At 35.8% G+C, this 26,891-nt stretch overlaps 1 protein-coding gene across 3 annotated transcripts; it reads left to right on the top strand.

Annotated features, from left to right (window-relative positions):
• Positions 1–20: 20 nt before the first annotated feature.
• Positions 21–26,860, top strand: LOC306877513 (pituitary tumor-transforming gene 1 protein-interacting protein-like). Of its 3 annotated transcripts, XM_079429298.1 has the most exons (8): positions 32–332; positions 3,228–3,301; positions 3,922–3,968; positions 4,558–4,666; positions 8,325–8,439; positions 10,623–10,688; positions 17,138–17,184; positions 24,506–25,891. In XM_079429298.1, exons 3-8 carry the CDS (start codon positions 3,933–3,935, stop codon positions 24,553–24,555), a joined length of 423 nt encoding a protein of 140 aa, XP_079285424.1. In that variant the 5' UTR covers positions 32–332; positions 3,228–3,301; positions 3,922–3,932; the 3' UTR covers positions 24,556–25,891. The 3 variants fall into 3 exon arrangements, with proteins under 3 accessions (XP_079285423.1, XP_079285424.1, XP_079285425.1); XM_079429297.1 differs by lacking the exon at positions 3,228–3,301 and having other exon boundaries at positions 21–332; positions 24,506–26,860; XM_079429299.1 differs by lacking the exon at positions 32–332 and having other exon boundaries at positions 3,228–3,407.
• Positions 26,861–26,891: the final 31 nt, after the last annotated feature.

The raw sequence follows: 26,891 nt of genomic DNA, 5'->3' as shown, positions 1-26,891 counted from the left end.
CTTAGAGGACTTTTATTTTGAAAGCGTCAGTGAGTCAGCTGTGTCGCTGTGTTTCCGGTGTCGATCGCTTGATGGTTTTAGCTTCGTGTTGAGGAGAGTTTTTGAGTTTTGTTTGTCGTTGAAAGGAAGATTTCAGAGCTCAAATAGAAAGTCAACATTCGTCTGCGATACAGACCTTCAAATCCTCTCCGATATGGATAAATCGCGAGTGTTTGCGTCGATGTTGGTCTTTCTGCTGATGCGTGTCGCATTCTGTGTTTCTGAGGGAACTCCAACAACAACAACAACAACAACAACAATCACAACTACAGCTCTTCCACCTGTTCGCAAACGTATGATTTTACCTGTTTAATCACATCTACAGCTCTTCCACCTGTTCACAAACGTATGATTTTACCTGTTTAATCACATCTACAGCTCTTCCATCTGTTCACAAACGTATGATTTTACCCGTTTAATCACATCTACAGCTCTTCCAGCTGTTCGCAAACGTATGATTTTACCTGTTTAATCACATCTACAGCTCTTCCATCTGTTCACAAACGTATGATTTTACCTGTTTAATCACATCTACAGCTCTTCCAGCTGTTCGCAAACGTATGATTAATCACATCTACAGCTCTTCCATCTGTTCACAAACGTATGATTTTACCTGTTTAATCACATGTACAGCTCTTCCATCTGTTCGCAAACGTATGATTTTACCCGTTTAATCACATCTACAGCTCTTCCATCTGTTCGCAAACGTATGATTTTACCTGTTTAATCACATCTACAGCTCTTCCAGCTGTTCACAAACGTATGATTTTACCTGTTTAATCACATCTACAGCTCTTCCATCTGTTCACAAACGTATGATTTTACCCGTTTAATCACATCTACAGCTCTTCACAAACGTATGATTTTACCTGTTTAATCACATCTACAGCTCTTCCATCTGTTCACAAACGTATGATTTTACCTGTTTAATCACATCTACAGCTCTTCACAAACGTATGATTTTACCTGTTTAATCACATCTACAGCTCTTCCACCTGTTCACAAACATATGATTTTACCTGTTTAATCACATCTACAGCTCTTCCATCTGTTCACAAACGTATGATTAATCACATCTACAGCTCTTCCATCTGTTCTCAAACGTATGATTTTACCTGTTTAATCACATCTACAGCTCTTCCACCTGTTCACAAACATATGATTTTACCTGTTTAATCACATCTACAGCTCTTCCATCTGTTCACAAACGTATGATTTTACCTGTTTAATCACATCTACAGCTCTTCCATCTGTTCACAAACGTATGATTTTACCCGTTTAATCACATCTACAGCTCTTCCATCTGTTCGCAAACGTATGATTTTACCTGTTTAATCACATCTACAGCTCTTCCATCTGTTCGCAAACGTATGATTTTACCTGTTTAATCACATCTACAGCTCTTCACAAACGTATGATTTTACCCGTTTAATCACATCTACAGCTCTTCCATCTGTTCTCAAACGTATGATTTTACCTGTTTAATCACATCTACAGCTCTTCCACCTGTTCTCAAACGTATGATTTTACCTGTTTAATCACATCTACAGCTCTTCCATCTGTTCTCAAACGTATGATTTTACCTGTTTAATCACATCTACAGCTCTTCCACCTGTTCTCAAACGTATGATTTTACCCGTTTAATCACATCTACAGCTCTTCCATCTGTTCTCAAACGTATGATTTTACCTGTTTAATCACATCTACAGCTCTTCCATCTGTTCACAAACATATGATTTTACCTGTTTAATCACATCTACAGCTCTTCACAAACGTATGATTTTACCTGTTTAATCACATCTACAGCTCTTCCATCTGTTCACAAACATATGATTTTACCTGTTTAATCACATCTACAGCTCTTCACAAACGTATGATTTTACCTGTTTAATCACATCTACAGCTCTTCCAGCTGTTCACAAACGTATGATTTTACCTGTTTAATCACATCTACAGCCCTTCCATCTGTTCACAAACGTATGATTAATCACATCTACAGCTCTTCCATCTGTTCACAAACGTATGATTAATCACATCTACAGCTCTTCCATCTGTTCACAAACGTATGATTTTACCCGTTTAATCACATCTACAGCTCTTCCATCTGTTCACAAACGTATGATTTTACCTGTTTAATCACATCTACAGCTCTTCCATCTGTTCACAAACGTATGATTTTACCTGTTTAATCACATCTACAGCTCTTCCATCTGTTCTCAAACGTATGATTTTACCTGTTTAATCACATCTACAGCTCTTCCATCTGTTCAGAAACGTATGATTTTACCCGTTTAATCACATCTACAGCTCTTCCATCTGTTCGCAAACGTATGATTAATCACATCTACAGCTCTTCCATCTGTTCACAAACGTATGATTTTACCTGTTTAATCACATCTACAGCTCTTCCATCTGTTCACAAACGTATGATTTTACCTGTTTAATCACATCTACAGCTCTTCCATCTGTTCACAAACGTATGATTTTACCTGTTTAATCACATGTACAGCTCTTCCATCTGTTCGCAAACGTATGATTTTACCCGTTTAATCACATCTACAGCTCTTCCATCTGTTCGCAAACGTATGATTAATCACATCTACAGCTCTTCCATCTGTTCACAAACGTATGATTTTACCTGTTTAATCACATCTACAGCTCTTCCATCTGTTCACAAACGTATGATTTTACCTGTTTAATCACATCTACAGCTCTTCCATCTGTTCTCAAACGTATGATTTTACCTGTTTAATCACATCTACAGCTCTTCCATCTGTTCACAAACGTATGATTTTACCTGTTTAATCACATCTACAGCTCTTCCATCTGTTCACAAACGTATGATTTTACCTGTTTAATCACATCTACAGCTCTTCCATCTGTTCACAAACGTATGATTTTACCTGTTTAATCACATCTACAGCTCTTCCATCTGTTCACAAACGTATGATTTTACCTGTTTAATCACATCTACAGCTCTTCCATCTGTTCACAAACGTATGATTTTACCTGTTTAATCACATCTACAGCTCTTCCATCTGTTCTCAAACGTATGATTTTACCTGTTTAATCACATCTACAGCTCTTCCATCTGTTCGCAAACGTATGATTTTACCTGTTTAATCACATCTACAGCTCTTCCATCTGTTCACAAACGTATGATTTTACCTGTTTAATCACATCTACAGCTCTTCCATCTGTTCGCAAACGTATGATTTTACCTGTTTAATCACATCTACAGCTCTTCCATCTCTTCACAAACGTATGATTTTACCTGTTTAATCACATCTACAGCTCTTCCATCTGTTCGCAAACGTATGATTTTACCCGTTTAATCACATCTACAGCTCTTCCATCTGTTCGCAAACGTATGATTTTACCTGTTTAATCACATCTATGTTGCAGCTTGAAAATGCTTGTAATATAAATATGTTAATATATGAACACATGGTAGTCAGTTGTCATAAATTATTATTATTATAGTATATGTATATTCTTATTATTAATATTTACGTATTATAATATTTTAATAATTTATTGGATGTTTAATATAAAACTGTCTCTAAGTTTAATGTCAGTAGTGTTAGTCAATGATATAAAACATTGAAAGGACTTTTGCAAACAAGTGAAATGTCCCTATTTTGTTGAAGTCAATGATATATATATTAATATCTTTGAAGGGCTTTTTATCAGTCAGTTTATTACTCTGTTATCCATTAATCCAGTATGTGACGTGATATATTTATGGCAGCACTAAATTAAGCATTAAAGTTATGTTTGACTTTATCATCTAAATCTTTGGCCAAATTCAGCTCTTTGTTTTATGTTTTATGTTAGTGATTTGTCTGATCTGTAAGTTTTTATTCTTCTTTCTCGCCCCAGCATGCAAAACAATGACTTCCTGTGAGACGTGCCTCGCCAATGTCTCGGTAAGATCACATGATGCTCATTTATTCGTTTTTATTAGTTCCTTATCTGCATTACCATCTGAACTTTTTGGAAAACGAATATTGTAATTTAGGGAAGTTTTCATATAAAAGTGTATATCAGACTGTCAGAAATCTGCTCAGATGATCCAGTTTGATTAATTATAACTTCATTATTATTGCACTTTATTTTTTATATATTTTAAGGATCTTATGAAATGTAATTTATGCCGTTTGATCAAATAAGATGAATGCTTTAGTGACAGAATCAAATGAAAATGCACAGAATGCATTGATAATGATGTTTGTGCTGCTGGTGTACTACTATAATTATCTCACTTCCTGGAGAATATCAATAAAAAAAGAACAAAAAAAATGAATGAATGTTTTTATGAATGAATGTAACATCCTAGAGCATGTAAATAATAATAATAATAAATATTTTTAGCATCCTGGAGAATGTCATTAACATTGTTAATAATAATAACAACATATGTTGTATTATGTAATTACTACTGCTACTAAATATTTGTGTAATATCCCGGAGGATGTCATGAACATGATTAATACTAGAGTTGTTGTTCTCTGACAGTGTTTGTGGTGCCTGACGAACAGCAGCTGCATGGATTATCCGGTGTCGTATGTGATTCCTCCGGCGTCAGTGTGTAAACTCTCTCAGGCGCGCTGGGGTGTTTGCTGGGGTGAGTTCACGTTCATGTCTTAAAGGGGTCATATGACGTTGCTAAAAAGAGCATTATTTGGTGTAATGCAATGTTTATTTTCCACATACTGTACATTATTGTTGCTCCTCTATGCTCCTTCTTTCTGAAACGTGTTGATATTTACAAAGCTCATCATTCTGAGAACGAGGCATGCTCTGATTGGCCAGCTATCCAGTGCGTTGTGATTGGCCGAATACCTCAAGCGTGAGATGGAAATGTTGCGCCCCTCACCGTACTGTGATGCCGGCGCGACGAGACTACAAAAAACTACAAACAAAGTAGTTTCTCTTTCACAACGAAACACAGCGTCTCCAGGACATGACGCCGGCGGCAGCAACAACACTACAGCCAGAATAATAGTTACGCCGCCTTTCTTTGCGTAAACATTTGAGCAGAGTTATGCAAATATTTCCACATCGTGACGTAGACATGTGGGGTGTGTTTGAATGAACCGTTTTAGGAAGATGTGGACGAGTCTTAACTTTTATAAAGAACATCTCTTTGGTTTTGAGACTTTAGTCATTGCAACTTCAGGGATCTTATCTATGCACAATCAGCTTGTAACACTCCAAAGAGAAAGGAAAACTTGAAATCACATCATATGACCCTTTAAATACCTTTAAAAGATACACAGAACCGGTTAAACATGCATGCGGATCTGTAATGTACAGCTGCTGTTGAGCCGATGGAAGTAATACTTTCACATTCATGAAGTGAGATTTGCATTCAAGGCTGGAAGTCCCCCGTTCAGCTTCCTTTCAATGACAGGAGAATGAATAGAAGTTATTTATCAGGTCCCGTTAACAGTCCTGAGAACATTACATTCACTTACTTATAGAATACTTGATTCTGATTGGCTGTTCGTGGGATTTAGTGGCTAAATATTAATGAATGGTGACCATCGGCCAGAAGACAGTATAACTGAGCGCTCCGCTGAGAAACCTAGTGTTATTTATATACTCTTATAGTGTTTATGAATATTTTGAATCATCTTCTATTTTATATGTTCAGTTTTTATTTCAGTTAAATTTCCAGAAAATGTTTTAGTAATTTTTTTTATTATTATTTTTTTTAAAGTTTGTTTATTTTTGTTTCAGTTTTAGTATATTTTCAGTTTTTAATTGTAGTACTTCAGCTTAAATTTATTTGAGTTAGTTTCCAAGGCAACATTTGTAATTTTCCTTTAGTTTAAGCTTTTAATCTAGTATTAATTAATGTACATCAGCCAGTCTTTATCACAGAATAAACCTAATCAGACCGGCTAAAGTCCCTGTTAATGAACAGCTGGCTGTATATGAAGTTTCTCACTTCTACAGTGAAAGCCTTGAGTGTTTCTCTGAATGTTGTGTGGTGGCTCTTAAAGTCAGTTTCAGGTTTACAAACCACTTACCTATAAGTGAAACTATAGTGGTTGAGAACAGCTCATATTTCAAAACTTAATTTCAGTTTTTCTGCTTCAAAGTTCCTTGTTTATTTCAATGTGTTACTTTCTTTGTAATTAATTGCAAAATTCACTAGCAATTTCTGAGTGAAAATTGTTTCTAGTTAAGTTTTTTTTGCATTGTGACATTATTTTAGCATAATGCAAAAAATCTTATTCTATTTTTGATGAACTGCTTCTTTAAACTTCATAATGCATTCAAAATCTATATACAGTTTTTTCATTCTGGGTATGATTATACCCAAAGAATCATGTTTTTTAAAACAGTCATAACTTAATATTTTTCAAGTAAAGGCATTGTATCTGATCAGCAGCTTCTCATTAATCATTGATTGTGAAAAAAAATCTAACTCTTGAATATTACCATGTTTTTACCGCACTTACCCTTTTATTTGTTAATTAAATAATTGAAAAATTCTTTTGAAATTTCAAATTATTCATAAACTACCCCCGCCTTCAAAAAGAAAAAAATGAAAAACTATGATGCAAAATACATATTTTTTCTGCAACACTGATGTGAAATTTTATTTCAATATATAATTGTATTAAATTTTAAAGAGCATATAATCTGAGGATTTCCAGTATTAACTCACTGGAATGAATGGATCTGAATGAAATTCATTGTATTCTCATGATTGCTCAAAAACAGTCCAAATTTATAACAAAACAACTCAAAACAACATAAATATTAAGTTTTGTAACAAAATAAATTTCACCTCCATAAACGTTCACTTTCAGATGAAAAAATTATCAGGTTTTTTTATGCTGTAATGATTCAGATTCATGTTCATCAGCAAAATTCAGTCCCAAAAGTGTGTGATATGTGAAGAAAAGGCTACATATATCTTTCCAATTTTTTTTTTGGACACTGATATAACTTCATAGATAATTTTACAGAAAGTATTTTTGACACTTAATGGTCCTCCATACATACCCGGTTACACACACATACCTGGTTATATCTCTTAAAAAATAATTGTAAACAATCAGAACGATGTGTATTTTGTGGGTCTTAAAACATTTGCAAAGTTTTGTTCTCTTTCTAAAAACGATGCATTTTTAGTAATTTTTTTTATGCATCTCAAAACAGACCTAAATGCGTTATAAAGGTAAAACTCTAGATAATGCAGTTATATTGCACACTCACATGATAATAAAAACAATTGCAGAACTCCTCAATGATGAGAACAGTGTTAGGTCACCTGCACTATCAGTAAACCTCCAGCAGGTGTCAGAAGTGACCAGCACACTGCTCTATTTCATCAAGCATCCCTGGGCCTGTATTCACAAAACATTTGATCTCACCACTAAGAGTTCTCCTAAACAGCAGTAAAAGAGTTTTCTCTTAAAACCTGTTCACAAAGCTGCTGAGACAAACTTGAAGTGAGTAAGGGGGCGGGGTTTACCTCGTTGCTATGGATGATGTCAGCATGCTTATTAACTATGCACACAGTGATTGGCTGATAGTCTCTGTCCGATTTTTATTCATGGAAATATTGTAGAGCGCGATCAAATAAAGGTTTAAAAATAAAAATGTTGCCACATTCAAATGAAGATTATAAAATGCAAGTGTCATATGTTCAGATAATTGTCAGCCTCTTACAGGTATGCTTCTCGTAAACAATTAGTGAATATGCATATAAATATATATTAATTTACAGAGTAGAATAATCACGGCTGATAGTAAAAGAAAACCAAGCTGGATGCAAGAACAGCTGTTACTTCTTGCCCAGCTGGTTAATGAAGTAAGTCAATTATATTTATAAAGCATATTTAAATTCAGCTTACACTGACAAAAGTGATGTGCATAAAATACAGTAAAATATAAAATAAAACCGAATTAGAATGAAAAGGATATAATCAAAGGAAAATTTAGAATAGGGATAACCTCCAAAACCAAGGTAATACCTTTTTAAAAGCACATTATCGTCAAAAGATGTTTATGTTCCGAGGCAGATTGCCAGAAACAGCTATTTTAGGATAGTTTGTGACTCAGGACTCCTCTTCACTGCTCCTAACCTTTCACAGATTCAGGAGCTAGTTTTAGTGCTAAAATACTAATGGACCGACACGCCCATTATTTTTAAGATTTTCTCCTAAATGGGCGAGCTATGAGCTGCTTTTAGCTTGCAGATGTTTTGTGAATACAGGCCCTGCTCTTCAGTGATGTGATGTTGTTGTTGTGTGTTGTTTCAGTGAACTTCGAGGCTCTGATCATCGCGATGGCCGTGGTGTGTGGGACTCTGCTGCTGGCCATCACCGTCTGCTGCTGCTACTGCTACTGCTGCTGTAAACGCAGACGCTCGTCCAGGTCAGATCTTTACCACATTCACACAGGACACCATATACAGTCCTTCATATCAGCTTCACTGCCTCTTTTCTTTAAATAGTCACACTCACAGGTTTCACTTCCACCTCAGAGTCGCGATGAGCTCTGTGATCAAAGATTAACCCCCTTGTTTTGTTAAACTGAATAGTTTATTGAACCCTGTAAAGCCTGACATATGAAATCATTATAAGAAAAACCTATTTAAAAAAAAAATGCATACCCCCCTTCATAATGCATTCAAAATCTATACAGTTTTTGCATTCTGCATCCGTTTATACCCGAATAATTTTTCTTTTTTTTAAAGCAGTCATAATATATTTTTCAAGTAAAGACATGTTGTGTCTGATCAGCAACTTCTCATTAATCATTAAATGTGAAAAAATTCAAACTTTGAAATGGTACCATGTTTTTACTGCATTTACCCCTTTTTTCTTAATCAAACAATTGAAAAATTCTTACAAACTACTCCAAAAAAAAATCTATGATGCAAAATACACATTTTTCTGCAATACTTCTGAATATATAATTGTATTAAATTTTTAACAGCATGTAATCTGAGAATTACCAGTATTAACTCCATTGGAATGAATTAATTTTAATAAACTTCCTTTGTAAATTTGTAACTCATGATTGCTCAAAAACAGTCCAAATTTATATATATATATATATATATTCAGGTGCACGCACACACACATATATATAAGTATATGTATGTGTGAATGTACTATATATATGTGTGTGTGTGTGTATATATATTTTTAAAATATGATAAAAGATTAACCCTGTAATGCCTGACAGATCTCATTTTGCGAAACTGATCGGTTTATTGAATCCTATAATGCCTGACATATGAAATCATTGTAAGAAAAGTCTGTTTTTAAAAAATGGAACACTTTACTCAACCTTTATTTGTAATATAAAAACCCCCGTGAGAATATGAAGTAAAAACAGCTCAGTTTTATTCAGAGACTCAAACAGAGCAAAAATATGAGTCTGCTGCAGATGCTGATATTTAATATGAAATTCTGCTGTTTGTGATGTAATTATTTTAACCAAAGAGATTATTTTTAACCAGCTGGTTTTGTATGGGATGGGTTGTAAAGGGCACGTCTGCGTGTCAATCAGAGATGATTTGATTTGTCAAGTCTTGCATCGGCTCAGCGGCTGCGTGTCAATCACTCGTCTCATGATGAAACGCAGACGTGCTTTACTTGCAGCAGCAGAAGCGCTTCCTCGATCCCTCATTAATGCTTATTCAGCTTCATGTGATGATCCTTTGTTCTGTGATATTGTTGTTGTTGATACTTTGTTCTTGTTTTATGGCCAGACTACAGATCATAGTTTCACTCTTCGTTCTCATTCTGAGTAAATTAGCCTCTGTTGTATTTGTCTTTTATGATTGAAGGGGAATTCATGTGGCTGGAGTTTCTGTCTTTCAGTTTCAGTGATCATGTAAAGCACAAAACCAGTCATTAGGGTAAATTTTGTGAAATTGAGACTTATACATCATCTGAAAGCTGAGTAAATAATCTTTCCATTGATGTATGGTTTGTTATGATAGGACTATATTTGGCTGAGATACAACTATTAGAAAATCTGGAATCTGAGGGAGCAAAAAAATCTAAATATTGAGAAAATCACCTTTAAAGTTGTTCAAATGAAGTTCTTAGCAATGCATATTACTAATCAAAAATGAAGTTTTGATAAATTTACGGTAGAAAATTCCCTAAATATCTTCATGGAACATGATCTTAATATCCTAATGATTTTTGGCATAAAAGAGAAATGTATAATTTTGATCCATACAATGTATTGTTGGCTATTGCTACAGATATACCTGTGTTACTGATGACTGCTTTTGTGCTGCAGGGACACAGTTATCAGTTTCTGCTGCTTGTTCATGTTCTCGGACTCAGAAAGGATTTTTCTAGTGCTAATGTAAAATAATCAGTCACAACATTAACTCAGCTCTATGTTTTCTTTGATAAATAGCTGCCAGGTTGTTGTCGTCATATGAAGGGTTTTCATTAATGCGCTGATAAAATTTTGTGTGTAATTGCAGTAATTATGACATGACATGAATATGCTGTAATTCACTCAAGCCTGTGTTATTGTTAATAGTCTTCAGTATTATTCTGAATTAACTTTTACTTCTATATTTGCAGTTTTGACCGTGATGATGAGCAGCTTGCCCGGAGAAGAGAGGAGATCAGACAGCGAGCAGATGAACGGTGCGTAAATCTCACGAGTCATGACTGAGAGTTAAAACATGCTGAAACCAGTTTCTTCCACATTGTAGATTAGTTTTTTTAGTCAATTTAATAGTGAATCTTAAAGGAATAGTTCATACAAAAATGAAAGTGCCCTTGTTTCTTCATCAGGTTTGTATAAATGTGTCTCTGCATCAGTGTCTCAGCAATGGATGCTCTGCAGTGAATGGGTGCCGTCAGAATGAGAGTCCAAACAGCTGATAAAAACATCACAATAATCCACACCACTCCAGTCCATCAGTTAACATCTGGAGCAGACAAAAGCTGTAGCAAATCCAGGATTAAGATGTTTTTAACTCAAATACGAGTCCATAATAACACTTCCTCCAGTATAAAAGTGTTCTGGTCTGAATCAGGAGAGAAATCTGCAGATCAAGCAGCGTTTACAAGACAAAACAGATCTAAACAAATATGTGGCTGGATTTTGATGTGAGAGACAACAGGAGAGGGGCTTTTTCACTGGAGGAAGCGTTATTATGGATTATAAACATCTTAATGCTGGATGTGTTTCAGCTTTTGTTTTCTCCAGATGTTAAGTGATGGACTGGAGTGGTGTGGATTATTGAGATGTTTTTATCAGCTGTTTGGACTCTCATTCTGACGGCACCCATTCACTGCAGAGCATCCATTGCTGAGACACTGATGCAGAGACACATTTCTATAAACCTGATGAAGAAACACACTCATCCTAATCGCAGATGAACTGCAGATATTAATTTTTGGGTGAACTATTCCTTAAATACTGCAAAATGCATGCAGTCAGTTTTTCAAAGTGAGGTTTGGCCGCATTCAATCCCGTCATGTCACAGTTGAAGGTTTATTTCAAGCACCTGTTGATCTGAAGTGGATTCGGTCACGTAATGAGTGTGTGTGTTTGTGTGTGTGTGTGTGTGTGTGTCTCGGGGCTTTGTTGATTGCGTGTGTTGCGTGTAAATATGTCTGTAGGGCTTTCAGCAGCTGTGCTGCACTAACAAGGTCACTTCTGTGTCACACACTCGAGGCGGAGCAGGAATCTCCTTTAAACTCCAGAGCTCAGAGTAACCAAGATCAGAAATCTCTGCAGGGTCTCGTGTGCGATGCATCTGATGAACACATGTGTTTTTGTTCAGTATTTTCATCCGTCACAACAGGGAACAGCCTGATGTGTTTCTTTAGGGCGTATCGTGTTGAATAATTATTGCTCACAGCAGCACAGTGCATTCTGGGAGTCGTTATGGCACGTCCCTTTCTGATGTGCTTGAAAATATATGGAGAAAATATGTAGCAAATAGATATTTTTTTGTTTAAGAAGCATTGAAAGATTGATAGAAAGGGTTGGTTAGCAGTGGTTAATTCTATAATTTCGTAACACTTTACAGTAAGGTAAACATTAGTTAACATGAACTAATAATTAGATATACTTTATTTTAACATTTATTAATCTTAGATAATTTACTAATACTTTATTAAATTCAAAAGCAAAATATCTGTTAATATTATTATTTGTTTGTCATTTTTGTGTGTTTTTGCCATCTTTATTAATATTTTGAATGAGTTTTTATATATTTTAAGTTTAGTTAAAGTTAACATGAGCTAACAATGATAAATATTTATTAAACTTAGTTAAATCCAACACTATCTCATACATTTTTACAATCTGAAGTTGCATCGGTTAATATTATTAATATTAAAAACACATTATTTTCTCAGTTAATCAGTGGTGGATGAAGTACACAAATCAAGTACTTGAGTAAAAATACAGATACGGATTATAAAATATTACTCCAGTAAAAGTACTGTTTTTTCAATTTTACTCGAGTGAAAGTACAAAAGTACTCAATTTTTATGTACTTAAGTAAAAAAAAGTACTGATGGATAGATTTATTTTGCAATTTTGTATAGACTGCTTAATTTAATTTTATATTAGCACATACTTTTATAATCCTACTGCTCAAAATACCTGGGATTTTCCCAAAATAACCACTATATGGAGTCAAGATATGTATTTTGTTGTTGATATGGATTACGTTGACGAGAGTGATTTAGTGATGTTCACTATGAAGCTTACTCTGTGATGTACCTGAGAGAAAACGGATCTGACCATATCATTTTCACCAGTAAGAAAAAAGTGTTTTAAAGCTTGTTGTTTTTCAGAACGGTTCAGTTCACTGGAGACTCGCTCTAAACGGTTCATTTGAATCAGTGAGTTCAGTTCACTGGAGACTCGCTCTAAGCGGTTCATTTGAATCAGTGAGTTCAGTTCACTGGAGGCTCGCTCTAAGCGGTTCGTTTGAATCAGTGAGTTCAGTTCACTGGAGACTCGCTCTAAACGGTTCATTTGAATCAGTGAGTTCAGTTCACTGGAGACTCGCTCTAAGCGGTTCATTTGAATCAGTGAGTTCAGTTCACTGGAGACTCGCTCTAAGCGGTTCATTTGAATCGGTGAGTTCAGTTCACTGGAGACTCGCTCTAAGCGGTTCGTTTGAATCAGTGAGTTCAGTTCACTGGAGACTCGCTCTAAACGGTTCATTTGAATCGGTGAGTTCAGTTCACTGGAGACTCGCTCTAAACGGTTCGTTTGAATCAGTGAGTTCAGTTCACTGGAGGCTCGCTCTAAGCGGTTCATTTGAATCAGTGAGTTCAGTTCACTGGAGACTCGCTCTAAGCGGTTCATTTGAATCGGTGAGTTCAGTTCACTGGAGACTCGCTCTAAGCGGTTCATTTGAATCAGTGAGTTCAGTTCACTGGAGACTCGCTCTAAACGGTTCGTTTGAATCAGTGAGTTCAGTTCACTGGAGACTCGCTCTAAACGGTTCGTTTGAATCAGTGAGTTCAGTTCACTGGAGACTCGCTCTAAACGGTTCGTTTGAATCAGTGAGGTCAGTTCACTGGAGACTCGCTCTAAGCGGTTCATTTGAATCGGTGAGTTCAGTTCACTGGAGACTCGCTCTAAACGGTTCGTTTGAATCAGTGAGGTCAGTTCACTGGAGACTCGCTCTAAGCGGTTCGTTTGAATCAGTGAGTTCAGTTCACTGGAGACTCGCTCTAAACGGTTCGTTTGAATCAGTGAGGTCAGTTCACTGGAGACTCGCTCTAAACGGTTCGTTTGAATCAGTGAGTTCAGTTCACTGGAGGCTCGCTCTAAGCGGTTCATTTGAATCAGTGAGTTCAGTTCACTGGAGACTCGCTCTAAGCCGTTCATTTGAATCGGTGAGTTCAGTTCACTGGAGACTCGCTCTAAACGGTTCGTTTGAATCAGTGAGTTCAGTTCACTGGAGACTCGCTCTAAACGGTTCGTTTGAATCAGTGAGGTCAGTTCACTGGAGACTCGCTCTAAGCGGTTCATTTGAATCGGTGAGTTCAGTTCACTGGAGACTCGCTCTAAGCGGTTCGTTTGAATCAGTGAGTTCAGTTCACTGGAGACTCGCTCTAAACGGTTCGTTTGAATCAGTGAGGTCAGCTCACTGGAGACTCGCTCTAAACGGTTCGTTTGAATCAGTGAGTTCAGTTCACTGGAGACTCGCTCTAAACGGTTCGTTTGAATCAGTGAGTTCAGTTCACTGGAGACTCGCTCTAAACGGTTCATTTGAATCAGTGAGTTGTCGACTCGAACAGCTGCAATCGGATCATTCCAATTCGTGAATGAATCATTTGTTGCGATTTGCGAACCGATTTAACAGGTTCATTGAAAAGAATCAGTTTGTTTGTGAATCAGACACCGCTTCTGCTTCTCGGAGCACGGGATGTATTATAAGGAGTAACGATATGTTTTATGAAATGTAGTGAAGTAAAAAGTACGATCTTATGCTTTGGAATTGTAGTAAAGTAAAAGTTACTCAAAATAAAACTACTCCAGTAAAGTACAGATACTTGAAAAATGTACAGTAACGAAGTAAAGCCACACCACTTATTAAAAACACATTTTTCTCTTTTAATATTCCTTGCACTCAAAAATGTCATATGTTGATTGTTTGAATTGTACCTTTAAATGCAACTTAAATATACACCATTTTAAAAGTTTGTGGTCAGTAAAATTTAATTTAATTAAAAAATATATATATTTTTATTCCTCAAGGATTTATTAAATTGATTTTACAGTTATAGACATTTATAATAAGATTTCTATTTCTAATGCTGTTCTTTTTTAACTTTCTATTCATCTGTGAATCCTGAAAAATAAAATATCACTGTTTCCACAAATATATTCCTCAGCACAACTGTGTTCAACATTGATAATAATCAGAAATGTTTGTTGATCAGTAAATCAGTATATTATTATGATTTCTGAAGATCATGTGACACTGAAGACTGGAGTAATGATGCTGGAAATACAGCTGCAGATCACAGAAATAAATTATATTTTAACACATATTCACATAGAAAACAGATATTTAAAATCACAATAATATTTCACAGTTTTTATAGTATTTTTGATTTAAATAAAAGCAGCCTTGGTGAGCAGAAGAGGCTTATTTCAAAAACTTGTGAACGGGAGCGTTACTTTTGCCTTTTAATAAAGACAGTAGTGTTTTTAGTGTTTGTTGTTAATCTAGGTGTTTAGCGTTCCAGTTGAATGCAGAAATCTGATCTGTAACAGATACACGCGTGATAAACACTAGCCGGTGGAGTCATTGTTGTGCTGCTTTGCTCAGGATTGTGGAAGCAGCAACAGATGGCTAACAGCTCCAGTGATTGTTCACAGATCAGCTGCTCATAAAGCTCCGGCTGATTTATACGGTATGAAGCGGCCGCGGTTCGTCTGGAGGCTCGGCCCATCTTTATTGTGTGCTGTAGAGAGGATGAATGATGTACTGGGAGCGATTGGTGTCGTTCAGCGCCGTTCGTACGCACATAAAACACTGCTGCTCGTATTTACGACGAGGCTTGGGAAGGAATGGACGGCATTAAACAAAGACATGAACTCACTGTGAATCATCCACTGCCGCCCATGTGCTGCTCTTCAGGACTTGGCCAGTTTTCAGCTCAGTAGTTTTGGTCACGGAAATTGAATCCAGGTTATGAGTTTAATTTGCTCTTCTTGTACTAGTTTTACAGGACTCAGGATTTATATTGGGCAAAATGCAGTAGAATTCTGAGCAAAAATTCACAATTGCGAAATATAAAAAGCAAAACTTTGAAAAAAAGTCAGAATTGTGAGATGTAAACGCAAAATTCTAAAGGCCCGTTCACACCAAGGACGATAACTATAAAGATAGCGATAAAGATATTCGTTCTCATTATTAAAGAATAGCAGAGTCCACACCACAACTATAACAATAAAAGGCACAGAGAAACGGTATCGTTGGAATCACTTTCAGAACTATTTTTTTTATGAACAATCAATCAATTATTGTATTATTTTGATCATTGTGGCCTAACCTGTCCATGTTGATATCAGTCTAATTTAACTAGTTTCAAATTGAGCTTTATTGTCATTCTGTGGTCATATAGTGGAACGAAATGTCGTGTCTCGCAGGACCATGGTGCTACATACTAGTTACACATAAGATAAACATACAACAATGCAAGTATAAGAGAAAAGAGAAAATAAAACAGAGCATCTGACTATACATATACTATAACTACTATACCTAGTTGCCTAGACATACACAAACTGACACTGTACAAGAACTTTACATATATACAGTACATGAAATTGTGCAAAAAGATAGAAATAAAAATTGTGTTTCGTACATTAAATTGTTGTGCAGTTTAAAGAGAGATTTTGTGGGAAGCAGTGCATAGTGCAAAAATATTTGTAGTGCAATGCTCAAGTAAAAAATTTTTTTTATTGAGTCTTTGTAGCAGGGAGTGTTTATAGAAAGTGTCTAGTGTGCATATAGTGGGATGAGTGCGTTACTACAGGTGGTTTGTATAGCCCACTCACCTGTGTGTAGCACACTCAGAATTGCACTTGGGAGAAGTTGTCAACTGTATTAATGAGTTGGGAGAGTGGGGGGGCAGAGGGGGACAGGGAGATTGGAGTTAAGAGCTCTCACAGCCTGGGGGAAAAATGCTGTTGAGCAATCTGACAGAGCGAGCTTTGATACTCCGGTACCTTCTACCTGATGGTAGGAGCTGGAAGAGGTTGTGGGAGGGGTGGGTGGGGTCTTTCACGATGCTGGAGGCCTTGCTGGAGCATCGTGTAAGGAAAATGTCCAGGATGGAGGGGAGAGGGGCACCGATGATCTTTGCAGCAGTGTTCACTGTCCGTTGTAGGGTCTTGCGGTCAGCAGCACTGCAGTGCTCAAAAAGCACATCATTTTTATGCCATCAAATTATTGATGGCATAAAATTATTTCTTCCAAGTCTCCGCAAAAAATACAGCTCAAATGATGCAAAGGAGACAGAAATGTTGTATTTTGTTTCAAAAATCTGCATAGTCCAGTCTGTCAAAAGCCGTCACTCATTTCTGTATCTATCTGTTGCAGGAGGGGGGAGAGGAAGGTGAAACATGATGAAATCCGCAAGAAGTACGGTGAGTAACGTCAATCCTGCACTTCTGTCATTAATATTCACAAGAGTTCACTCACAGCTACTCATTATGACCCTTTTCTGCATTTTACAAAAACAGTAGAGTCATGAAAATGTCAAATGTATATATCTCTCTCTCTCTCTCTATATATATATATATACATATATATATATATATATATATATATATATATATATATATATATTAGAATTTATATATAGTATATATATATATAGTAGAATTTTTTTATGTTTGTGAAAAAATTCTCTTCTCTGCATTTATTTGATCAAAAATACAATAAAAATTGTGAAATATTATTATAATTTAAAATGACTGTTTTCTGTGTGACTATCTGCTAAAATGTAATTTATTTCTGTGATCAAAGCTGAATTTTCAGCATCATTACTCCAGTCTTCAGTGTCACATGATCCTTCAGAAATAATTCTAATATACTGATTTACTGATCAAGAAACATTTATTATTATTACAAATGTTGAAAACAGTTGTGCTGCACAATATTTTTGTGGAAACCGTGATACAAATTATTTTTCAGGATTCACAGATGAATAGAAAGTTCAAAAGAACAGCATTTATTTGAAATAGAAACCTTTTGTAACATTATAAATGTCTTTACTGGCATTAATTTAATGCGTCACTGATGAATAAAAGTATTAATTTCTTTAAAAAACAAAGAAATCAGACGTCAGCAGACGTTGTGTACCGTATTTGTTCACTCACTGATGTTGATGAATTAGCTGGAGATAATTGCACCAATAATTATGGTTGGGATTCAGACTGGTGCAACTACAAAGTGCTTGATTCTGCAACAACATCTTATTAGCTAATACATCTTCAGTTGTTAAATTTTGGCTGATTACAGGACATCATGTGGAGTTGTTGTAACAGGTCTTTATTGATCTGGTTCATTGTGTTGGGCTCAGTAATGCTGTATTCAGCAGATAACGTGCTTCAAACGCAGTCCGATACAGGAGCACTCAGCTTTCTGATCGACTCCTGTGCATCCCAACACTGCTTGATCAATGCTGATGTGGCCTCGGCAGAGGACGAGTGGAGAGTATGAATGAGTTGTAGTTGTAGAAATGCTTATGGAAGCTTGTTTCAACCACAGAATAGAAATATGAAAAAGGTAATTATAACTTTTTATCTCACCATTCAGACTTTTCCCCCCCAGTGTTTTGAATTCAGAGAAAAAAGTCAGAATTGCGAGATGTAAACGCAAAACTCTACGAAAAAAGTCAGAATTGCGAGATGTAAACGCAAAACTCTACGAAAAAAGTCAGAATTACGAGATGTAAACGCAAAACTAAGAAAAAAGTCAGAATTACGAGATGTAAACGCAAAACTCTACGAAAAAAGTCAGAATTACGAGATGTAAACGCAAAACTAAGAAAAAAGTCAGAATTACGAGATGTAAACGCAAAACTCTACGAAAAAAGTCAGAATTACGAGATGTAAACGCAAAACTAAGAAAAAAGTCAGAATTACGAGATGTAAACGCAAAACTAAGAAAAAAGTCAGAATTACGAGATGTAAACGCAAAACTCTACGAAAAAGTCAGATTTACGAGATGTAAACGCAAAACTCTACGAAAAAAGTCAGATTTACGAGATGTAAACGCAAAACTCTACGAAAAAAGTCAGATTTACGAGATGTAAACGCAAAACTCTACGGAAAAAGTCAGAATTACGAGATGTAAACGCAAAACTCTACGGAAAAAGTCAGAATTACGAGATGTAAACGCAAAACTCTAGGAAAAAGTCAGAATTACGAGATGTAAACGCAAAACTAAGAAAAAAGTCAGAATTACGAGATGTGAACGCAAAACTCTACGAAAAAAGTCAGAATTACGAGATGTAAACGCAAAACTCTACGAAAAAAGTCAGAATTACGAGATGTAAACGCAAAACTCTACGGAAAAAGTCAGAATTACGAGATGTAAACGCAAAACTAAGAAAAAAGTCACAATTACGAGATGTAAACGCAAAACTCTACGAAAAAAGTCACAATTACGAGATGTAAACGCAAAACTAAGAAAAAAGTCAGAATTACGAGATGTAGACGCAAAACTAAGAAAAAAGTCAGAATTACGAGATGTAAACGCAAAACTCTACGAAAAAAGTCAGATTTACGAGATGTAAACGCAAAACTCTACGAAAAAAGTCAGATTTACGAGATGTAAACGCAAAACTCTACGAAAAAAGTCAGAATTACGAGATGTAAACGCAAAACTCTACGAAAAAAGTCAGAATTACGAGATGTAAACGCAAAACTCTACGGAAAAAGTCAGAATTACGAGATGTAAACGCAAAACTAAGAAAAAAGTCAGAATTACGAGATGTAAACGCAAAACTCTACGAAAAAAGTCAGAATTACGAGATGTAAACGCAAAACTCTACGAAAAAAGTCAGAATTACGAGATGTAAACGCAAAACTAAGAAAAAAGTCAGAATTACGAGATGTAAACGCAAAACTCTACGAAAAAAGTCAGATTTACGAGATGTAAACGCAAAACTCTACGAAAAAAGTCAGATTTACGAGATGTAAACGCAAAACTCTACGAAAAAAGTCAGATTTACGAGATGTAAACGCAAAACTCTACGGAAAAAGTCAGATTTACGAGATGTAAACGCAAAACTCTACGAAAAAAGTCAGAATTACGAGATGTAAACGCAAAACTAAGAAAAAAGTCAGAATTACGAGATGTAAACGCAAAACTCTACGGAAAAAGTCAGAATTACGAGATGTAAACGCAAAACTCTAGGAAAAAGTCAGAATTACGAGATGTAAACGCAAAACTCTACGGAAAAAGTCAGAATTACGAGATGTAAACGCAAAACTCTAGGAAAAAGTCAGAATTACGAGATGTAAACGCAAAACTCTAGGAAAAGTGTCTGACTTGTCAGATATAAACGCAAAACTCTACGGAAAAAGTCAGAATTGCGAGATAGAAAACTAAGAAAAAAGTCAGAATTGCACAAAGCCGTACGAAAAAGTGAGAATTGCAAGTTGTAAACGTAGAATTGAGTAACTTGAAATTGCGAGATATGAAACTTGCAATTGAGAGAATTATGAGATTGCTAATGCTAACGATTGCTTTACTAGATAGCAGTAGGATATTAGTACTCCTTACTCTGTTGAAAGCATAATTATTTTACTCCTTGCTTATGAATTAAGACTTTGATTAGCCTTCAACAGATACACACAGACATCAACCTGGCCTTCAGTTCATTATTAAAGATCAATTATCTGTGCAATGCAGAAAACTCCCCGTGTATATTTCATAAGATTGTATTTAGTGAAATTTTCCATCATTTTCTGAATTAAAAGAATTTCTGGCAGCAGTCGTGGCCTAATGGATAGAGAGTTGGACTTGTAACCTGAAGGTCGTGGGTTTGAGTCTCAGGTCCGGCAGGGATTGTAGGTGGGGGGAGTGAATAACCAACACTCTCTCCACCCTCAATACCCCGACTGAGGTGAGACCCTTGAGCAAGGCACCGAACCCCCAACTGCTCCCCAGGCGCCGCAGCATCGGCTGCCCACTGCTCCGGGTGTGTGTTCACTACTGAGTGTACACTTGGATGGGTTAAATGCAGAGCACAAATTCAGAGTATGGGTCACCATACTTGGCCACACACCACTCCCCCCCCCCCCCCTTAAATCACAAATACTCAAAATGCTGAACATTTATCTGGTTTTAAGAAAATAATGTTTTAAAGCACAGATGCAAAAATTGCGTGAGGATTCGAGGAGAGAAATGCATTGCTTCAGAATTTCTTCTTTTTGGCTGAGCTTTTCCTAATAAAGCGTGTCCTCCAGCTCTAATAGGTGGGAAAGCGTCAGACGGGCCGCTTGACTCATGCTTGATTAACTCTGTGCTAATTAGCGCTGGTGGAGAGCGGAGAAGAGCTGTAATTTATGTGCTGGCGTCCCTGCGCTGCGGAGGAATGAGGTGAAATGTAAATGCACTCGGCGCCTGCGATCGCAGCTCCTGCGGCGCGTGAGAGAAAGCCAGAGAAAGAGAGAGCGGGTCACCAGAGCCTCGGCGGAGGCCTGGAGGACGAACCCTCGCAGCTGCTGCGCAAAAACCCACAGAAAACCACACGACCTTGAGACGAGCTGAAGGAAGTGTGGCTTCGTGCCACAGAAGAGCAATGAAAATGACCTGAAGAGAGCATTCGTCTTCCAACACACTGCTTAAATAATTTGAAACTACTTGGAAACAAATTTCTGTTTTATTATATTTCATTGACTTTGGCCAATTAGCTGCTAACTTTCTTTTTTGTTTAGACACTGCCATTGTTTATTTTTATTTTATTGTTTGATTGGATTTTAATTATTTTTATGCATTTTATTTATTATTTATCTATTATTTTTACATTTACATTTAGTCATTTAGCAGAGGCTTTTATCCAGTGACTTACAAATGAGGACAATGCAATCAACAAAAGAGCAACGATATACAAGAGCTATAACAAGTCTCGGATAGCTTAACGCAGTACATGTAGCAAGGTTTTTTATTTTATATACTAAATAAAAAGAAAACATAGAATAGAGCAATCTAGTGTTAGAGGCCTTTTTTTGCTTTTTGTTAATTGTGTAATAAATAAAAAGAAAACAAATAGATAGAATACAAACTGAATAGAGATTTATTTTAAGAAAAAAAGCAGTTAGTAAATGAATAGAGTGCAAGTCTAAAAGGGGCAAGTTTTTTTTATTTTTTTTTATTTTCAGTTTTTTAATTTTTATTATTTATATTTTATTAGTTATGTGATTTATTTTATTATTGAAATTGATTTAATTTGATTTAGTTTATTTTACTTTTTATTTTCTATTTTGATTATTTTATTATATTATATATATATATATTTTTTTATTTAATTTGTATTTATGTGTATGGCTTTTTATTTAATTAAATTATTAATTTTATTATTATTTTATTTTGTCTTATGTGCTAGCACACAGCCTGCAGATGCATTGGTGGGAGTGTCTGCGGCTGCAGTGCGTCTGTTTGACATTCTCGTGAGCCGGTGGCTCTCGCGTGAGAGCGTGTTGAAAGTAAAGAGAAGATCAAAGGAAGAGAGCCTCTCCGAGAGCTTCATCCCTCTGTCTGATGACAAGACTCTCCTCATCTCACTCGCTCCGGCTGCTGGAGCTTCATCATGTTTTCATTGCACATCCGCTCTCGTTCAAGTGTGATCAGTAATGCAGAATCACTGCTGACGAACGGATGCATGCGACCCTCACATCCAGTTCTTACACAAGATCCAGTCATGGATTTTATGAAGCAGTTTGTAGAAGATTTATGTTTTTGGATTTTATTCGTATTCGTATTTGCAGCAGTTTATTTTTCTATATCACAAACACCAGAAAACAACTTTGTAGTCCAAACGAGCCGTTCGTTGTAGTTCTTAAAAAGGGATTTTTAAAAAGGAAATATCTCCCTTTGGAGTGGACTTTGAGATTTGTAACTTTGTAGATCTTTTTATGCCCAAACATACACACCGACTAAAATTCAAAAAGTGAAAAAGCATAATAGGACCCCTTTAAATACGTGTATGCTACAGGTTGTTTAACAAATATAACTGATGTATAAATAATTCTTAAACGGTTAAATAATATTCATTTGTTTATTGCATTGAGTGCTTTATTGCCACAAAATAATAAAAAACGAAAAACAAAGAAACTTTTTTTTTATTCCATGAAATGAAAACAGAATTGGAGATGTAAACTCAGAATTCAGACAAAAAAAGTCAGAATTGCAAGAAAAGACAGAATTTATATCTTGCAGTTCTGATGTTTCCTTAACTGTTCAAAAATCAGAATTGTGAGAAAAAGTTGCATTTACTTCAGCTTTTTTTTTTTTTTTTTATCCTATGGCAGAAACAAACTTCCATAGTTTCCACATCCTGCTGCAAACTAAATGTCATTTTGTAAACTTTCCTTATTGAGTACAACATAAAAGTCATTGTCTGAGCGTGTGGTGATGCTGCTCTGTTATGACTGATGGTTTCATGGCCGCGTCCTCATTGGCTCTGCTGTGTGCTTGTGTGTCCTGTGGTGAAGCGTGTGTGTGTGTGTGTGAGTGACAGCATGATGGATGGAGGCCTCCATTGTGTTTCTCCTGCTCTCTCAGCAGTCCGTACATCAGGGACCGGGCGTCTCTGACCTGCTACACACACACACACACACACACACACATATACACACACACACACACACGTCTGCCCTCCGAAGGGCGTCCTGTGTGAGATTCTGTCATAGCAACAGGGCTCAAAACCAACACCAAACTAGAAACTGACAATTAGCTGCTAACCTTTTTTGTCAAGACACAATCAGTTTTGGTCAATTTTGAGATTTCGTGTTATTTTACTTCCATGCCATCTCTTCTTTCAGACTAGTGTGTAGAAATCAGTTTATTTTACACTTTATCTGTTTGCATCTGTAAATTTCAATAACAATCCATATCTTTAAAGAGTTTTTCTCTTACAAACACCAGAACTTAGTTTTATTCCTCTATATTCTGAAGGCTTTTATTGAAGGATTTCTTGATATATAATTCGCCTTAATTTAAAATATGTTTGTTTTTTAACTGTTAACAGTATTTTCTGATTTATGGATATTTTGCATTCATAATATGTCTTCTTTTGGATTAGTGAAAGAAAACACCTAAAATACACAAACAAGTGTTGATTCTATGATATTTCATTAATGCCTCTGTAGATTTCAATTGCCTTTCATATCTTTAAAGGCCGTTTTCTCAAAATGAGTTTTAGTAGCACTTACATGCAGCAAACCTTACAGTTTCATTTCCATCCATATTCTAAGAACTTCATTTGAACAACTTTAAAGGAGATTTTCTCAATATTTAGATTTTTTTGCTCCCTCAGATTCCAGATTTTCAAATAGTTGTATCTCAGACAAATATCATCCTATCCTATTGTCCTATAAAGCTTATTTATTCAGCTTTCAGATGATATATTAATTAAAAAATAATAATAATTGACCCTTATGACTGGTTTTGTGGTCCAGGGTCACATTTTTCTGACCCCATTGGCAGATATTTTTGCTTGTTTTAAGCAAAAACTAACAAAATTTGGATACTTTTTTCAGAAAACAAGACATGATATCTTAAGTCATTTTACTTGTCAAGTAAATGCATCCTGATTCAAGAATTCTTAGATATTTATACTAGAAAACAAGACAAAAAGTGTAGTTTACAGCTGACAGAAAACAAGACGTGGATATGAATTCTGATTCCCATGTGATTGTGACACATTTCATATCTGCCGTCTTTTTTCCCCAGGTCTCATCCCAGACTCCGATCATCCGTACAGCAAGTTCGAGAACGAGTAAAAGCTACGGATTGGATCCCATCACCACACGCTTTGCTCTTTTGAGATGCGTCGGATCACTTTAGGTTAGATGGAGATAACCTTCTCAGTCCTTCCATTGATTAGAAATCTCTCTCTTTGACACAGTTTCTCTTTTCTGTATTACTCAAACACAACAGACTGCTAAAGAATCATTTTCATCATCTGGATTTTTGTCTTGATTTCCAATATAAATCTAAATAGTCTAAATATTAGGACGCTCTTAAATCAAGATAGTAAAATGACATAAGATATAAAGTTAAAAATGTATCAACCTGAAGTGATTTTAGGCTTAAAACATGAACAAATATCTTCTGTGGGGTGAGAGAAATCTACTTCATTTAAAAGGGAAACAAGCTGATTTTTCTATGTTTCTAGTTTTATGCATTAACTCACTACATTTTGATGCACTTTTCAGAAAATAAGATCTCTAGTAAATGTCTTGATTTATGAATGTTGGAGATATTTGTTCTGGAAAGCAAGACAAAAATACTTTTTTTGTGCACATTTGAATGTTTTAGAAGATGGAAATGGTTAAAATGGCTGTTCGAATGCGACTAATTTGTTTCTTTGTTTTCTTATAGAGAGTTTGAGAAACTAGTTGGTGCAAAAATGTAAATTTTGTCATGATTTATTCACCCTCCTGTCGCTCTTTTCTGCTCAACAACAGTTCATACTGAGCAGGACTTTCAAAATGATAAGAAGGACAATATGATGTGCATGCTATATTTCTATTAAGTCTCTTTGTATTGAGTCGTATGATACTTTCTTTGAGAAGGAGACCTAAGTTTTATTCTCTGATAATCTACAAAGAGCCAAAAACATGGTGCAATAAATGCAGATTTTAGAGCTTCAGCGGCGGAGATGATGATTAGTGATTTAATTTCAGTCTGTTTCTCACACAAAGCATCATTTATTTCAGAAATATAGCACATGCATCATATGGACTGCTGTTATTATGCATATGATGCATTCAGATAATGCATTTTATTTTACTTTATAAAATGCATTATATGGATTACTGTTATGATGCTTTTATGGATTTTTTGTCTTACGTGAGACTTGCACGAAGATGCAAAAATTCTCCTTGGCATTCCATGTAAAAAAAAAAACGACTTCTGCATTTGAAATGACACGAGGATGAATAAATGACAGCTAAGTTCAGTTTTTCGGTGAATTATTGCACTTTTTGATTCAGTTGTGATTGCTAACTCAGCATATTTTTAAATGACTCTGGCTTCTGTGAATGACTTAGACGTTTGTATTTATACTGTGTTCCTATTAAAACATGTCCTAATAAAAACAAGCTTCCACTTTTAAAGACATCGCTGTGCTTTATCCCTGTGTGGACTGATGATGGGTTGAGTGAAATTCACATCACATCCGGCGATTTCACTGCCTGGAGGAAGTAGTTTGATGTCCTGCTCGATCCATCAGTTTGAACGGCTCGTCCTTTCCATACTAAACCACCAGCTGCAACACCAACACATCCTTCTTTTAATAACTCAATGCATTTAAATGCAGAGCAGAAAAAAATGGTCTTATTTCATGCCACCTATTCTACGCTTCGTTTAAAACAGACCATCGCATTCGTTATGCAGCTCATTCTGTGCCGTAATTACAATAACAGTAAAAGTTGTGCATTAGATTGCAAAGGCACTGAATCCAGCAGGGAAATGCAAATGCTTGGGCAGATCCGTGTGAATCCGCTGCATGTTAAAGATGCTGAACAGAACGAGATGAGCGCAGCAGTTGCATGCCAGATTTAAGTGAACATGAAATCGACACTCAGCTTATTTGCTTTCTTAAAGCGTGTTTCTGCATAATTCATCAGTGCGCATTATTCCAAGGAAAATGATGCAGGAGAGTTTTATTTTTCATCCGCCTGTCATATAGAAACACTTTTCACCATCAAATCAATTCCACATGGATGAAATCCATGCAAATACGTCAGATTATGGAAGTAAAAATGGTTGTGAAGTGTGTTTCACTCTAAAATCTAATAAATTTATAAGATGTTTTTATTTGGCATAAAGCAACTGAAGCCTATTGGACCATTGAGGGTTTTTTTTATGCATCAGTTTTTCATTATTATTGTCAAATTTTCTGTAACTAAGTCAAGTAGCCCATAAAGTGTTTCAATTAATACTCCACTGTGTACAAAAACACTGTATACCATGGTGGTACTATGGTACAGTGATGATATTAGATGGTGATACTGTGGTATATCATGCTTTTTTCTTCTTTTCCTGTATGAATTATATAGAATTATTCTGTAAATTATCTTTAAAAAAAAAAGTAAAGCAAACTGTAAAAATA

The sequence above is a fragment of the Barbus barbus genome, assembly GCF_936440315.1.
Source record: "Barbus barbus genome assembly, chromosome: 12".
In the NCBI taxonomy this organism is placed as follows: domain Eukaryota; kingdom Metazoa; phylum Chordata; class Actinopteri; order Cypriniformes; family Cyprinidae; genus Barbus; species Barbus barbus.
The sequence above is the reverse complement of the archived record's forward strand: the minus strand, read 5'-3'. Positions and strand labels throughout refer to the sequence as shown.